Genomic DNA, 17,684 nt, shown 5'->3' with positions numbered 1-17,684 from the left:
TATATTTAGCTCCACCCAAATGCCTATATGGCTGATTGTCCAGTGAAAATCAAATATGAATTAATTCAGTTTTGTTCTGCAGTGTCCCTGCACAGCTCTACAGACTCTATGGAGACCATTTTATATTCCAATCACTATCATCTGGCCCTGCCTTATTCATATTGTCTGACCGATGTGGAGTGATTACAGTGAAGGAAATCAAGGCTGTGCTTGTGCTTGTGCATGCGCATGTGTTTGTGATTGTGCATGTATATGCGCCAATATTTGTTTGAACATTTTTATGATGATACACAGATGAGCTTTTCATTGTTTACAGGTGAGCGGAGTGGAGATAAAGGTTTCATAATAACAAAAATGGTTTGAGTGAATAGCTGGTACCTTTGAGGCAGGCCTTTCATTTGTTGTTTGACTTGCAGGAGCGGGAAGGGCTAATGCGTGCTCTGGGAATAGTTCTGAGCGTTAGGGGAACTTAAAGTGTCTCAGACATAGCAACTGATTCACGTGAACAATGCCTCCTAATGAAAATGTGCGCCTGGCTAATGGATTAATGAATTCCATATAATGGTCAGTTAATAGAGGGATGAAGGGACGTGGGAGTAGGTGGAGGCACCAGGATGCAGAGAAAGCTCTTGTTTAATGTCTAAGACATGCAGAGAAATAAAGACATGAAAAGTGCCATGTGGACACACACATACACACAACCAGACACTCACAAACACATCACACAGTCACTGACCTTTGTGATTTGCAAGCCAGTTCAAATGTGCAGTTGAGAGGATTAAATAAGTAAATGCACGGCCATTTAAGGCTGTTAAAACCCAGCTGAGCTCATGTGCTCCCCTGTCTCTCCCCTCTCTCACTTCTGTTTTTCTCTCCCTTGCTCACTCTCTCTCTCTCTCTCTCTCTCTCTCTCTCAGCTGTTTACCTCTGCAAAAGAACAATGCAAAATAAAGCGCGTCTGGAGCTTGCAGACTATGAAGCGGTAAGTAAGGGAGGTCTTTTAGTGTCAGCACTCCTTTATTCACATATCTGTTTTGTCCCTGCGTTGTCAGCATTTATCTCCTGTCTTTTGTTCATGCTGAAACTTAAGGCATTTGCTTTTGTATTCGCTGGCACACTATTTGTAACTTTCTCCAACAAATGCAAGGAATGAACCACTTGGTTAGTTATACTCAGCGTTTTTCTTTTGTGTGCAAGCACAAATCATTATAGATGGTATCCAACTGTGCTCTATACCCAGTATGTGCAACAAATACAATTAACAGATCCCTCAAATGGCTTTGTTTTTTTGTCTTATTTTCAGGAGAGCTTAGCAAGGCTACAGAGAGCATTCGCAAGGAAATGGGAGTTCATTTTTATGCAAGCAGAAGCACAAGCAAAGTATGTTTTTTTTTTTTTTTTTTTAAAGAACTGTGCATGCATTGAGGAAGGGGGAGTGAGGCCTCTTCTCACCTCATTATCACATGAATACCCTTACCTTATACTGTAACGTCCTTGCAATTTTCAGCACACTTTCACAGGTGAACTGCCAATTATACTGTGTGATGCAATGAGCGGGTCATAAGGCCGGTAACATAAGATGTGTTGTGAACTAATTTACCTTCAGAGTGGACAAGAAAAGAGACAAAATCGAGAGGAAAATTCTTGACAGTCAGGAAAGAGCATTCTGGGATGTGCACAGACCAGTGGTGAGTGTCATATTCATCATCATCATCATCTTCGTCATCACCATGATCTTTATTGCCATCATCACTGTGATTATGACTAGCATTGTTATCGTCATCATCAGCAGCACCATGATTGCTGCCATTGCTACCATTGTTGACGGCATCACCATTATCATCACAATAATGCTTGCAGAAAATATTGAAAACAGCAATTTACTATTGTCTACACTCATTCACATTATGGTGATGAATTGCAGGAAGAAGAAATGCATGAATAAATACATAAATGAAATAAATATGGCCTAATAGTCAATACAGAAATGCTTAATGAATTATGTACATTAAGTGCGGGTGAGCTATACGTCCGCCTCTCATTACATGTGAATAGTGAACAGAAGTTACCACTATGTAAATTTATAAGCAACTGTGAAATCAATAACTGTCAGAACACATCAGCTTCACTGCTTCCCTTTAACCTTGTTCAGACTGTACGCACTTCCCTAGCATTTAGCATTTACCCCCCCTCTAAAAAAAAAAAAAAAAAAAAGTAAAAGGTCTCCTCTGCTGTACCATTTCCAAAGCCACAGCTCCATGCTTAATTGGAAAATAGCAAGTTCAATTTATGTGTCCTCAGAGCAACATAATCAATATTAATTCAGATTTCACAGTGATGCTGTCAAGCCACTTAGCTCCATTCTCCTGGAAGAGTCCTAGATTAGACCACTTGTTTAATCAGGCAGAATTTGCACACTGAGTGTTTGATTTCCCACTGGTTTCCTTGTTTTGGTAGAATCGGCACATTCCATGTTTGATTAACCAGCATTCAACACATACTCTTGAAGACTTCTGAGAATCAATTCACACCCCAGCTAAATTGATTGATTGAGACTCCCATAATGGTTGGCTGTTTCTGTAATGGTGGCTCTTCTCATGATGGTATTCTTCTAATCCATTGCAGTGTTAAATTGCATCTTTGCTATTTGTGGGATGATCCCGGAAGACGCATAGCATAAACCGGCTGAACTCTGACGTATTTAGACAGAGAGAGAGAGAGAGAGAGAGGTGAATTCATCCAGTTTTTCTCTTTGCTTTTCACTCAGCCCGGATGTGTGAATACAACAGAAGTCGACATAAAGAAGTCCTCCAGAATGAAAAACCCACACAAGACAAGAAAGGTGCATCCTCTTGCTCTAGAAAACTGTTTGTTTCAGGGTCAGGGTTAAGGTTACAGTGCTTGATGGCGTAGTAACACACACGTGAACAGACCTCATGTTTTGCCATTTGCCTTTCCCTCTTCACCTAGTCTGTGTATGGGCTGCAGAATGATATCCGCACCCACAGCCCCACCCACACCCCTGCCCCAGAGGCCAAGCAGCCCACAGAAGAAGAGCTGCAGGAACAGGTAAGAAGAACAGGGGGAGCTGTAATGCCAACGATAGGACTTTCAAGAGTCTGGATATAATGCTAACATTCACACCGAGCATCTTGTTGTGACTTTAGTCTTACTCTTGTACTGTATTTACATAGTTACATGATCATTATTAGCATGTAATAATAATATAATGATATATATCTGTGGAAGTGATGCCATAGTACAGAGCACAATAATGTAGATGTAAAGCAATTAGGCAAATAGTGTAATTACAGTGCAGCTGACATATATGGCATACATGCTTGCTAACCAACACTTTGCATAAACGTCTCTTCAAGCAAAGTCCACAGCCAGGCAGAGAAAACACTCATTCTAACTGTACACTCCTTTGGTTTCAGATCACCTTTTGGCAAGTGCAATTAGACAGGCATCGACTGAAAATGTCCAAAGTGGCAGAGAGGTGAGTGATGTTCTTTGTGTCTTTATTCAGTTTAGCAATCGATCTGTTTATTGAGCCCTTAAACGGCCTAACGTGGCATGGAATTAAGAGCTCCAGTGACCTTGAGGAGTGATTGGTCTCAGACAATGCCTTCAGTGGGCGTCAGCAGCAATGCTGCCAGATACTGCAGGGCACACAAAGCCTCAATTTGTCATTTCCTGCACTGAAAAGAGAAGGGGACACTCAGCAGAGTTCTCAAGATGTCTTTACAAGTACAGGGTTGCTCCATCTTGTCAAACTTGTACCTTTCATTCCTACAGGAGGGGAAAAGTGCTGGATTTGCTCTCTCTTTTCAGGTTTAACCAAAAAAAAAAAAACAACAACATGAAGAGCCAAATGTTTAAGGCTCTGGACTCAAGTATACAATTTCCCCGTTTTCTTTCCTTTTTTCCTGGAAGTGTAATGATTCACATAAAACATGAACTATACTGTCTTAACCCAAATTTCTGCCATTTCAGCGTGTTACAGATTTGATGCTGGATTGTAATGTTGTCTTGTTTTTTCCTCTTCAGTTTGCTGGGCTACACAGAGCAGTATTTTGAATTCGACCCCTTCCTAACGCCACCAGATCCCTCCAACCCTTGGATCTCAGACGACACCACAATCTGGGAGCTAGAGGCCAGGTGTGTATGTGTGAGTCTGCGTTCATGTGAAAGAGCAAAACAATATGCGGGCGAAAAGAGAGAAATGCACATGTGATAAAGTGTGTGTGCTTTTATAATTTGTTCTTTTTAGTTATTTTCACCTATAAGAATTTTAGGTATGTGGTATGTATGTTATGCATTTTCTTCCACACACACACACACACACACACACCACCACTGTGAGACAATGCTGCATTTTCCTGTGTGCCCCCCTCCTTCAGCAAGGAGCCAGGCCAGCAGAGGGTGAAGAGATGGGCCTTTGGCATTGATGAGGTTCTCAAAGATCCTGTGGGGCGAGAGCAGTTCCTCAAATTCCTGGAGTCTGAGTTCAGCTCAGAGAATCTCAGGTAAGAGCCAGAAATACACATAAACATGCACGTAGTCACTCTCTCACACACATACACACATGCACGTAGACCCTGCAGGATGTGATTCAAACTTTGATGTTTGCACCCAGCTATATAAATAGTGTCATGTACCCTACATGCTGTTCAGGGCTACCTCTATACACAACAGTGCATCAACATCAACAGCAGCAACTGTTGGGTAAAAAGGAGATTTTCATTCTTAATCCAGTTACTCAACTAACCTGGTTTTGCTTTGACACATGTGCTCGACATTACTCTGTTAAATTTACTGGGCTAAGCTCTTACTTGATTATGAGACACACGATTAAGATGTCTGGCTCACTCTGATATTAAATGGGTAAGTGAAGCATTAAACCAAACAATTTTTGGTTTCCACAGTGTGCACACGTTCAGACTCAGACAGCTTCATGGGTACATTTGTGTGTCACTAAAACACCAAAAGACTCACTAAATGACAGCATTATTATTACTGCTACTGTTGGGGTCATCATTTCCCCCCTTTATCCTAGCAGAACAGTGCAACAGCTAAATGCACATTTCCACAGGACTACTCTAGCTGTGAGCAGGTACATGGAAATGTGGTGTTAATTGGTTTACTCAAGGCAACAGGGATTCTCAGGGATTCAGTTGCAGGGTATCAAAGGTGTATGTAAACAGCTTAACCCAAGGCCTTGTCTATGGCCAGTGGGTTATTCAGTGCATGTAAACATAGCCACTGTGTAGCATGGCCCCTCTGCACCCTCTGCTGGAACGTGCCTGTACTGTTTCAGCCTGGGAGCAAATAATGAGGTCAAACGTTCCATAGCCAGCGCTGTTATGATGCACTTTTAATTGGATCAATTGAATGCTATCACTGAAGAGGACCATACCTGACCACATGACAACACTCCCATGAGCATATTGTTTTATTTAACCCTCCCCTCCCCCACTGTGTAACAGAAGGATTTTATTCTTTTTTCACTCTGATAGACAGAATATATCTCTGATGAAGCATATGCACTTGCTGCCGTCATATCTACGCAATTTGTATCATGCTATATTCATTCATGCATGTGTGGGCAACGCCATGGCGCACATTCCTAATTATACTACATGTAATAATGAAAGAGGATGCTCTTGAAAGGAATCATTGAATCAGTAATGTCATGTCATCACCCTGTGTTAATGACTGGCTTTGTAATGCTAAAGAATGAGCCGTGAGGAGCTTCTGACCTGGTTACATTTGGAAATTTTTTTTTTTTCCCATTGCTCATAGATTCTTAGCGGATGTTACTGTATAAGTGAATGGTCAGGAAAGGGAGTGGAGTGGTGGTCCAGAGGTGCCACCCTGGGTCTAACAGTAAGTCATGGTGCTGTTGTGTCTCTAGGTTCTGGCTGGCGGTCCAAGAACTGAAGAAGCGTCCCATCAGAGAGGTTCCAAGCAGGGTACAGGAGATCTGGCAGGAGTTTCTGGCCCCGGGAGCGCCCAGTGCCATCAACGTGGACTCAAAGAGCTATGACAAAACTACCCAGAATGTCAAAGACCCTGGGCGCTACGCCTTTGAGGATGCACAGGTTAGCCAGTCGCAACTGATACAAATGTTCTAAATCACAACTTCCATTGCTTGTGGTAATTTTTTGTAGCAGTTTGTGAACAAGGACTGTGGCAACAGCGTAGAATCAGTCCAGTGTTTCTCAGAGAGTAATTATAAGTGACGTGGACAAGATGAACTATATTACAGCTGACTCAGTAGAGATCTTGTCTTGCTCTTGTAACTGATTCTTTTCTACAACAGGAACACATCTACAAGCTGATGAAGAGTGACTCTTACAGCCGCTTCATCCGTTCCAGTGCCTACCAGGAGCTATTACAGGCCAAGAAGAAGGTAAACAATCACTAGCCTGACTCTAAACCTTGGATCAAAGTCCAAGTTCCAGGTAGACTAAAAAGATACAATTCAGAGAAACACAAAAACACTATATAGCCTACTTAATTGCACAGCACATACATAATTATGTCAGCATGTATCCAGAACAGAGATGAGACACAGTACTAGCTGTATATTTTAAAATCTATGAATATTACTCCAGTCATGTCCCATCTACATGGTGCTTGCACAAACTGGAATCAATTTAAAAACTTACATTTTTTGCAGACTGCAGTATTTCTAAATATCATCAGCTCATTAGTCGCTCTTTAGTTTCTCAATTATTTAAATCTTATCTGCAAACCACACTTGGTCACACTCCATTCAATAAACTACCATTTCCACTCCACTGCCTTCAGTTATCGCTTAGGTCCTCTATTTGGGCCTCTTTGTTTTCTCTTTTGTTTTCTTTTATCTTTGTTCTTCATATGTCAACTTGGGAGGGATTCAGCAATGTAGATTATTATTTGGAAAAGTCACTGAAAACACGGTTCTTTCCTTTCTTCATGCTCTACTAATCCTTCGCTCACCCAGCATTCAGAAGGTATTGGATGTATTGGAAAAATCAATTTCCTACTTGGAAATTGAACAAGAGTTCTATTCAGAGTTGGAAATCAGAAAGTTGGAAAGGATTGCCATCCAAGTTTGAGTTGTGATGTAAGGTGTGTAAAGGTTTAAAATCATAACAAAACATAGGAAGCTACATGGTAAACAAGGTTAACAACAATGTATTTTTGAAAAGATCAGTGGAGGGTGGAAGTCAGTAGATAAGGTGAGTGCAAGGTTAGTGCATGGGTAACCATGGTATGTTGTATGGAGATGATGAATTTTGCCAACCAAGCCAAACCAAACACAAGACAGAGAGAGTAGCAGTAGAGGCGTGCAGGTGGTCACAACATTGACAAAATGGCAAAAATGTCAGAATTATACACTTAAACTGAAGTGAAAATGTACTTTCTCACATACTATGGTTTTGTTCCCTCTCATTCTTAAGCATGCTAGCAAGATTTAAATTTAGTGGCTGTTAAGAAGCAACCAAATCCTCATCCTCATTTTCAGGCTTGCATTTGATTCTTTCACAAAATCCCATGTGAATGGCGACAATGTTGTTCAGCAGCTGAGGTAAAAGTCTTGGGTGTCTGACCTTCCCACAGGCAGGTGAATGCACAATCAGTGCCTTATTGATCTCTGAACTCAACCTGTCACACCTCTCCCACCTTAGCTCTATGCTGTTGCTCTAACATACAATGATAAAAAAAAAAAACAAAACAGTTCTAGTTTTAGTTGTTATTGATTGGAAAACAGCATTTTAATCACCAAAGAAAAAATATCGTCAAGATGCTGCTGTTTCCCTTGCAGCTGTGTTAAATGGTTGTGAGTCTTGTTATGGTAGGCAGTCACTTTGGAACTGATAAATCTTTGTATTTACCCAAATATTCTTTTCAAACTCATGTTTTATTGCAACACATAATCATTACAGCCTGTTGAAGTTAATATCCTCACATCTGATTATGCAGCACATGGCTGACTGTTGGAGGTTTTTAGTGACTCTGATACAGACCAGCATCGTCCTCTCTTTGAGGACAGCTGAGCTGAAAGGACAGCTCATCTCTTTGGCCACTTGGCCTGTAAAATGTTGTGTTCTGCATGAGTCACATTTTGGCCCCCTTCATGCCTTTCACTCAGTTTGTGTTCTTCTGTGTGTCCCCGCAGAAAAGTAAGAACTTGTTCTGAGGGATGTCGCTTCCAGGTAAAGTAAAATGAAACATGTTTTTGTTTTGTGAACTGTCAGTCAGCACTTTATTGATTATTATTCAGATACTGAAAATATATTTTACATATTCTATAATTGTTGTTAAAATAATTTACAGTTGTAAGCATGGAACACATTATACAAAATAAGTTAGATAAGTGCAATTTCAGCGTCATGCCTATGATTGCTACCGTTAAGATGTGTAAGCTAAGAATACATTTTTTTTCTCTTTTCTTTTCCCTCACTCTCTTTTCTTCCCCCTCTGTTCCACCCTCTCTCTCTTTCTCTCTCTCTCTGCCTGAGGCAGGGGAAACCAATAACATCCAAGAGGCTGACCAGTCTTGTGCCATCATGCTAAAATCAACGCCATCTCTCTCTCTCTGAGACACGGAGAGGGGAACCATCTCATCTCTATGTCATCGTTGTCCGTCCATCCGCTCTTGGCTCAGCCGGACGATGAGCCGGATCGTCTGTTGTCCACCAGATGTTGCATGTCCATGGAGAGGATGCTCTCTCTTCTCTCTCCTTTTACAGTACCTGATGTATTTCCAGTATTTTTGGAAGGGAGGCATTACTGGACTTGTAAAGACACTGACAGACTCAACAGATGAAAAATGCCTAAACAGAAAGTCAAATCCAGTGTTCCAGTTCCTTCCATCGTAACTGCTGGATCTGAGTCCCCTCTCTCATTCACTTCCAGCTGAAACAAATGATGTCAGAGAGAAAAGAAAAAAAAAGACAAATAGAAAAAAAAAGAAAAAAAGAAAAAAGAAAATAAAATGACAGCTTAAACTGATAAATCTAACCAATGTCATTGCTATACACGATCTGAGATCACAGATACTTTGTCACGCTATGGGAAGTGTTGTGCAGTATGCATATACAATATATATTATTATGATTATGATTATTTATTGTGCATTTATTTTGCATTGCATTGATTTTATTGCACTACAATAATTAGCACATATGGTTTTCATTGCACTTGTAAAGTCACATTCAAAATTACAAAAAATGCTGTCTCCTGTCTTATGTAGAACATAATTCTTTGTTATTCTCTCCTGCATTTATTTTTATACCATATTTAAAGACACTTTTACTTAAAATGTATTATTAAAGTTGGCCCTCTATCTGTTACTATGGCCTGGGCTTGGATTTCTCTAACATTTCAAAGACCAACACTGTCACTATTTTAGTGTATTGGAACAGTAAAATAATTTAATCATTCACTCTGAAAACTGTAGTGTAGTACGCATACAGTGCAATTTTCTTTTACACCACTAGAGGGAGATAGATTATTTCTTAGAGAAGGAATCTGCCTCATTTCAACTCTGAGCTCCTGAGCCCAGATCAGCAAAAGGCACTGGGGTGCTCTGCAGACAAATACAGTTTTGTTATGCTAAAGTGTCATCATCCTCCGGTCGGCTGAAAGAGTTATTGTTCAGACTGTACCCGTCTGAGGTTTTCCAAGGCCTGTTGATGTTTCAGCTCTTTGATGGCAGGAGTGACAGTCAGTGTTTTTAGTCTTTGTGCCCAGTGGTCAGCTTAGTAAGAACCACAGAGCAGACAAACAATATTGTCTCAGTTGCATCAAGGAATGTGAATTGTGACCGTTTCAAAGCATCCTGTCAGTGCATCTGGGTACATACATACGATGATTTATGGATTGTGGATTTTAACTGATTGAAGACTGCAACTGCCCATATTTTGCTTTGTAATATTGTGGTTGCCGTGCCAGTGAGAGAGCCAAGGCAGAGTCAGCTGAGATGGACAGTTTGGGGGTTTTGGATATGATTGTAGATTCTTTGTGAACCTCTCCGTCATTTCCCTTACTGGCAGAAGTTCATTCACTTCCTAGAAGTGGAATGACAAAAGTCAAAGACCAGTGAGTGTGGGGAAAAGAGGAGAAACAGTGAAAGTTTTAGGTTTGATGCATGGTGGCCGGGGGTGTGACAGCAATTAACCAGTTAGGTGGAAGTTAAGAAAAAGATGCCAAAGAAAGATATCACAGGCAGAGAAGGAGGAGGCAAGAGAGAGGCAGAGAAAGAGAGAGGAAGAAAGAGAGAGGTAAATGAAAGAAGTTTGAATCACACAATGACCAGGGCCAATAGGAAAAACCCTCCCAGTCTTGAGGAGGGAAAGGGGGAGGGTGGGAGGGGGATTCAAGCTAGGGCAGGCACTACAGTGAGACTCACAAACGCACTCATAGACAGACCACAGCCAGAGTCTCCACAGAACTAGGATATCGGGTCCTTCTGACTGAAACCTGGAGCTACTGCCTAGAACATCAGCAAGTACAAGTCTGAGAGAAAGAGAGAGTGAGGAGGAGAGAGAGAAGAGTCCAGGCAAGGAGATGGAAAACTGATCATGTCCAAACCCATCGGTCCTTAGTGGGAACAAAAAGGAGCGAGGACAAGCCAAAGGATACTACAGTTTACGTTGCCATGGAAACCAAAACCTGGAAGCGGACGCCAGGACCATTGAGGGTGGACAACCTCCCCTGACTGCATCCTCAACACAGTACTATCCCGCTGCACGCTGTGGCAAGAGGTACATGAGGTGCCAAACTCCACACCTCATTATGACCAGGTTTTAAACAGTCATTTAACATGGAGCCTGCCAATAGGGTGACATCATTTCATTCGTTTCTAGTGCAGGCTTACTTGTTGCAAGAACGTTCTAGGAGTGACCATGTTCATAATGTTTTAAATGATCAAGTATCACCTTCTATTCACATCATTCAAGAAAAGTCTTGACAAAAGTTGATATTAATGGAGAAAATTCCTCTCCAGTTGCTTTAAGTAAAAATAGTAACCTACGACACAAAATTAAATGACATGTGAAGATGGATTTTTTTTATGGGAAGAATTGTGATTATGTAAGCAGGGAAAGTGCCATGTTTCGTTTAGATTGAATGAAACATGGGAAGCCAGGAATAATGCAGAACAGTGCATTTTGGTTGGGTGAGTGTGTTGAAGAAGGGGGGTAATAAGAGACTGATAAAGTGATGGTGAGAGTGAATAAATGTTTCAGTGAGTCACTGAGTAAATGACTAAGTGCAGTGGCATGCAACTCCAACAGCAATTTACTAACAAAGTTTGTGCTGGGAATTTTGATTCCCACTGGGGTCCCCCACGCTAAAAATATAAGCCCTCAAGGTAAAGTTAGGAGCGCTGGATAAAGATGTCTACCAAATGACTATAATTAGGGAGCGGGGTGTTATAGGGAATTAGTGTTAGTGAAAGAGAATTAGAGTGATGACAGTGTGTTGTACGCCTCAGTGAGAGAGAGACAGGCGTTTTTTTGTTTTTCAAGTGAATAGGAACAAGAAAGAATGAAAGATCATGTGAATGTGCATGGGAAATCAGTATTGTGTATGAATACAAAATAATAATTCTCTCTCTCTCTGTGCAGTTTTTATCCTTTTGTGTGTGTGTGTGTTTGTGTGTGTGCCCATGTCTGTGTGTGCAATCATGCTTGCATTTGCGTGTACTCATGTGCATATTTATGTGAGTCCATATCTGTGTGTGTGTGTGTGTGTGTGTGTGCATGCATGCGTGTGTGTGTGCATGTGTGTGGGTGTGTGGTGAATGGCAGGGAGCTTGCCTTCTGATCCGTCTTACAGCTCCGGTGACTGCACCACCTTGTACAGTCTGCTCTGATGTCAAAGAGGATTTAGCACGCAGACACATTACGGTTTCTTTAGCAACAGAAAACGCTGCTTCATTGTAGCTGCCTCAGAGCGACGGAAAACCAACATTTGATAGAAGGCTACATGACCTTCTCAACACTTTTAATCAACTTTTGCGCCCAGTTACAACATTTTGTCACTGGGCGCTGACACATGATTATAAAACACTGAGAAAAGCTGATTGAAAAGGCGGGGTAATGCTCTAATTCAGGCAACTGTTGGAATCAACTGTTGACCTGTTTCTGTTGAAATCAAAGCTTTGGTTTTCACCATCTATCAACTGTTAAGCCAGCAGGGCATCCACGTGGCTTGTTAGCAATATTTAAGGCTTACAGAGCTGCGGCAGGACTACTTTTCAGTGAGTGAGCAGGATCAGACCATACGAGCCGAAGTGACAGTGGAAGATGGTGTTTAGCACTCTAACGAGGGCTCTTGTCAGTCAGAACCCAACTGGAGGCCGTGTGCTATCACAGCATCTCTGAGTGGGGCTCTTCCAAAGCTGAAGCGCTCTTTGTTGTAGAAGCAAAGGAGTTGCCTGACATCTTTGCCAGTGCTTAGCTTGGAAAGTATTGTATCTGGGCTGCTAGTCATTATCAAGATGGATTGTGGTGACAAATGGCTGCCCAAACTGCCTTAAGCAGCCTCCTGGCAATGCTGGCATTAGACACATTTACACAGCAAAGCCCCCCAAATGGAGGTTTTTCCCCAACTGTTAATGAGCCAACAGCCGAGCGCAGTTTGGGAAAATACAATCCGCAAATGCAGATAATGACATGGTTCCTTTCTGTGTAATTTGCTCCAAGTGAAAACATTTCATTTACCTCTCTCTCCCCCTCTTTTTACTCTCTCCCTCTTTCTCTCTCTCTTTCCTTCACCCTCTCTTTATATCCTATGTATGTGTTTGCATGTCTGTGTGTTGTACGTGTGTGGTCATGTGTGTGTGTGTGTGTGTGTGTGTGTGTGTGTGTGTGTGTGCACGTACATATGTGTCTGTACGTGTGTGAATGAGTTTTGAGCTGCACGGTGAATTAAATGCAGTTCTACTGTAATTAACTGCACTTACCAGTCTGTGTATGAGACTTTCTGACGCACCAATAATTGAGGCATCAGGTTTTGTTTGTTTTAACCTGCCTTTGAAGACATGCTGGGAAGACATTAGTGGTACTACATCTGTGATACAAATTCGAAAAACTGACATGGTTTTAAATTATTCTTTCAATTATTGACTCACTGAATAACTGAAAAGGGAAAATGTTTAGCCGCTAGACAGATGGCTATTGCTGGCTTTGTTTTTATTTAACTTTAAGATTTGAAAAAAAAACAAAAAAAACAGAAGAAGAAGAAGAAGAAGAAGAAGAAGAAGAAGAAGAAGAAGGCAACCGCTGTTACACAGACATAAAACATTACTGGGGTATTATAATGCCATTCTGAAAAACAAAACATAACAAGTTCCCACTGATGATAATAGTTGTTTTCAAAAAGGCTTGTGTCTAGCTCAGCAGTCTCTGGAATTTGTTTCTGGTATTTGTAATTTCATTAGAGGTCTGAATTTTGGAACCAAGGTCTGCCACAGCTCAGTGAAGCGTATCCCCCAAGTATTTGTGGTTCTGGTAAAACATAAGGCTGTGTTTGTGGACAATATTAGTGTTTAGCAGACAGAAAGGTCCGGTTCAGTTCTGTCTCAGCATTAACACACGAAACCACAGTCTCCTTCCGTCTCCGGGGCTCTGATGATTGGTGCGTGCGTGAACGAAAGACTGAGTGACAGAGACAGAGAGAGAGAGAGAGAGAAATAAGGAGAGAGAGGGTGAGAGCCAGACTGACTGAGAGTTAGACTGCGGGGAGAGCAGGGCGTATACATAAAGCCCCAGTGGATTTGGTTTTGTTTCCCAGCGGGTCCTCTGCAGACAATCATTACCCCCTGTCCCAAACCCCACCATTCCTTCAGCCTGTTTCCTTCTATCTCCTAACCCCAACCACTAACCTCCAACCCACCACCCACCCACCCATCCACCTCAGCGCTCCCCCCAATCCCAACCCCAAAACCGCAATTTGTCTTGCTGCAGAGATTGATGAGGCTAGCTTGGCAGGGCCGGCGCTATCATACTTAGGCCGAGTTTGGAAGTGGAGAGGGAGTAAGGCCGCTGACTGTACAGGCCATCAGTCATGCCCTATGTACACACTCGGCTGGGTCGTCCCTTCACAGCCCCTAGGGCATTGTAACTCACCATAGCCAAGGGATGGGGTCCGTCTTTAGGCAGTGAGTAGCCAGGGAATGGGGAAAGCAAGAAGGAACTTGCACACAGAAGCACAGACTGTTCCCCTGACCAGGGGTTCATACATTTAGATATGTAGTCAGCAGGAATAAGATGCTGCTGCTAAAGACAAATGAGGCTGTGTTATATATGGAGGGAAGATCAGTGGAAGATGGAGTGGGGTCATGACTTTCTAATGCAGTAGGTGGTGGAAGGAACCAGCAGGAGTCTTCAGTTTAGTTATTTTAACTGCACAGTGTGTGTGTGTGTGTGTGTGTGTGTGTGTGTGTGTGTGTGTGTGAGCTGGCATGCATGTATGTGTACACAGTATAGGCACACATCTGAGCTGTACTTTCCCTCAAGATAACAATATTTTAGGACAGTTATTTTTAGAAAGAAAAAAAAAATTCCCTCTCCTATAGTGTTCCCTTTGCCAAGTTGATTTCCAAATGTAAATGTAAATGAATCATTCTTCCATGGTGAGGTGGAAGATAATGCAATTTCACCTGTAGACAGTTCTGATTACTTGTCTGAATATACACCAAAACAACAATCAAATCAAATTTCGTACTCCCTGTTGCACAGGTTTGATGTCTTCATGACCATCTAACCATCAAAAAATCATATTTCATCTGTTTTCTGTTTAGACATTCAGGAGAAGATCAGATTTGGGCTGCAAAGAGTTAAGAGGGAGCACTGTTGAGCCTGTCTAACTCCAGCACGTCTCCAATCTTTTCTGCACTACAGGGCTTCTTATAAAGGAAGAATACAGAAGTCTATTTAGAATTCATACAACATCTCTGTTGGACGGACAAACTCCATAAAGAAACAGCTGCTGTCTAGCTTACAAAGAGCGCTGCTGGGACAGTGATATAGAGACTTGAGGGCTCCTGCATAACCGGACTGAGCTGCCATGACCCAAGGGTCAAGGGTAGAAGCGAAGGAGGCAAAAAAACAAAGTGGATTATGATAAAGTCATTTGTTCCATGTCAGAGTGAGTTCCAGGTCCAGGAAGAAAAGAAAGAGGATGTAGAAATTTGCACAGCAAAGAAGAGTCAGTGAATAGGAGCAGCCAGTGGCCTTGAGGCAGTTTGGTTCTCAGTGAGAATTTCTGACTTGATGTCATGCGATGCTTGTCAAGAGCAACATCTGCTGAAAAGATGCTTGAGTGATGGTCAAAAATGTGCTGGCGCAAACACTGACAGCACACACTTGGACACATACTCAATCCTGAAAGTTCTAAAAATCATATTTCTTTAGATCGTGTTGTATCTTTCTTGTACTAGTGCAAGACAGAAAACAGTATGGCCATTATGGACATTATGGGTCAGTCTCAGTTCACTTTGCTCCATAGTATATTACCACAGAGCAGGAGAGTGGACTCCCAAAGGGTACTGTAGAGTTCCCCAGCTCTTCCCCTAATAACATGCAGATGGGCCTCTCTAATGCCTGTTTACATATCTGCGGCATAGTTCATGACTAGAGTAAGCAAAGCCCTAATTATTTTACCCGGCGACGGGACCAATAAAATCAACTTCCCCTTCTCGTTATGGGTGTTTAAGTGTATCCTTTGATGGCAGGGCTTTGTTTATTTTTGGAAGAGTTGCGTAGCCGAGAGGAAAGCAAATAGAAGTAATGACACAGAGACGCTGACAAATGGGGGCCCTGGTGATGGATTCATTCCTCAATGATGCCTGGGAGGCTAGACTGCGTGAACGAAGACATGAATGCACTTTAACACTCTTACAAACATGACAGACAACATCGCACGCTGCCTGAGCGACATTGTTACACCGGTGTCAGCGTCAGTGTACACCATCTACAAGCTTACTCTTCCCTTATGGTGTTACATAATTGTCATATTCTGTTCATGTGACAGTTCATAAGCTTGTTTGGGTCATGCTTCATTGATTTGAGAGGAATTTGTCTTTATGTTATGCATACTAATTTGTCCTCCTTTTTTTTTTTTTTTTTTTTTTTTTTTTTTTAGAATGCTTTGGAGAATCACTCTTCCAGTCCTATTGGCTGGGGTGCTTTGCATCACCGCGGAGACCAAGAAGCTCCGCCCCCAGGGTTCTATCCCATCCCCATACAAGAACAAAGGGAACCTTTCCTCAGAACGTCACCACCGGCAATTGCCACGGAAACCAGAAGTGCTGTCCTCCAGCCGGGAGGCCCTAGTGGTGACGGAGCGCCGCTACCTCCGCAGGGACTGGTGCAAGACCCAGCCGCTCCGTCAGACAGTCAGTGAGGAGGGCTGCCGCAGCCGCACTGTGGTCAACCGTTTTTGCTATGGCCAGTGCAACTCATTCTACATCCCCCGCCATATGGGCCCCAGTGTGGGCCATAGCCAAAATCGTGGCCCCGTGTCTGGCTCTGGAAGGAGAAGCCACAACAAAGCCCAGGAGCCGTTCCAGTCCTGCTCCTTCTGCAGGCCGCACCGCATCACACAGCTCACAGTGCAGCTGGACTGCCCAGGTCTGCAGCCCCCTTTCAGACACCGTAAGGTCCAGAGGGTCAAACAGTGCCGATGTATGTCTGTGGATGTGAGCGGCCATGGGAAATTGTAGAAGGAACTTAAAAGGATTTTTTCTTAAGTTGAACTGACATAAAATCACATAATATGAGTGTTGACATGAACATGGACAGAGATCCCCAAATTTCTCCTCCAAGGAGAGATTGGCCTCCAACTGAACTATCCTGCAGGCCTCTGGCTGGCCCCATTCTAAAGTGACTTCAGAGAGATGGAACCGGCATTATCAAACGATGGCTCAGCCTTGACTTCATCACAGACTGGCAGCTATAGTGGCTGGCTGTCGATCTTTAATGGGACAAGTGACAACAGACACTGTTAAGAGACACTGGTCAGAGTCAATGTGCAGTAGACACTGATGATGAAGCGGCAAATCTCTGACAAGCTCAGTGTTCCTCCTCTTCTTTCTAAGAAGTTAAAGAGTGTTTTGTAGGTTCAGTTTGCAAGACAAACAGTAACAACTATTTGTACATGTCTGGTTGTCTTCTCATTACTTTGTTTCCTTTCTGATGAAGGAGTTATCTAACAGTCATCGTGAAAGTTTTAATGACAGAAAGGAGAGACCATGCGAATAATGTAATGCCTTAAATGAGGAGGGACCCGAAAAGCAAAGAACATAATTCTTTAAAATTACTCTGTGTAATAAGAGATGATTTTCTGCTAGTTCTGCCTCATTAGGGAGTTCACCTAAGAAGCCAGTAAGGTTTTTATTTTGACAGACAGACTGTCTTGAAATTGCCTGTTGTTTAACATTGTAACTTATAACCTGTAACTTTTATTTTTAACCTTTATGGTGTCCCCAGTGATATGCAATTTGATGTCAAGGAAAATCTTTCAAAAACCATTTTGCAACACAGACATAACAAGTGGCATCTATCTGCTTGGGCATAAAATTGACCATAAACATTTGCCACAAATATACTAGCCAGTAAAAAGAAAAATTATAATTGCATAATCTGTAATGGAGGTGCAATGCAATACATATATTTTATGTG

At 42.2% G+C, this 17,684-nt stretch overlaps 2 protein-coding genes across 3 annotated transcripts in view; both read left to right on the top strand.

The window, feature by feature from the left end:
• The window catches only part of rgs7a (regulator of G protein signaling 7a), a 51,478-nt gene extending 42,150 nt beyond the window's left edge, over positions 1-9,328 (top strand). Inside the window, exons 7-18 of one of the 2 annotated variants that reach the window (XM_030070829.1) lie at positions 918-982; positions 1,304-1,380; positions 1,607-1,688; positions 2,768-2,842; positions 2,971-3,069; positions 3,438-3,499; positions 4,051-4,161; positions 4,404-4,529; positions 5,918-6,104; positions 6,326-6,415; positions 8,171-8,207; positions 8,518-9,328. In XM_030070829.1, the coding sequence (XP_029926689.1) occupies positions 918-982; positions 1,304-1,380; positions 1,607-1,688; positions 2,768-2,842; positions 2,971-3,069; positions 3,438-3,499; positions 4,051-4,161; positions 4,404-4,529; positions 5,918-6,104; positions 6,326-6,415; positions 8,171-8,191 (995 nt within the window). In that variant the 3' untranslated portion in view covers positions 8,192-8,207; positions 8,518-9,328. Of the gene's footprint in view, positions 1-917; positions 983-1,303; positions 1,381-1,606; positions 1,689-2,767; positions 2,843-2,970; positions 3,070-3,437; positions 3,500-4,050; positions 4,162-4,403; positions 4,530-5,917; positions 6,105-6,325; positions 6,416-8,170; positions 8,208-8,513 lie in introns of both variants that reach the window. The other variant, XM_030070828.1, reaches the window with a different exon arrangement.
• A 1,098-nt stretch (positions 9,329-10,426) lies between these two features.
• On the top strand, positions 10,427-17,579 carry LOC115372636 (gremlin-2). The gene is made up of 2 exons (XM_030070689.1): positions 10,427-10,760; positions 16,147-17,579. The coding sequence occupies exon 2, from the start codon at positions 16,148-16,150 to the stop codon at positions 16,724-16,726; it is 579 nt and encodes a 192-aa protein (XP_029926549.1). The 5' UTR covers positions 10,427-10,760; position 16,147; the 3' UTR covers positions 16,727-17,579.
• Positions 17,580-17,684: the final 105 nt, after the last annotated feature.

Source organism: Myripristis murdjan, chromosome 15 (genome assembly GCF_902150065.1).
Source record: "Myripristis murdjan chromosome 15, fMyrMur1.1, whole genome shotgun sequence".
Lineage (NCBI taxonomy): Eukaryota > Metazoa > Chordata > Actinopteri > Holocentriformes > Holocentridae > Myripristis > Myripristis murdjan.
This window is presented reverse-complemented; position numbering and strand designations above follow the sequence as displayed.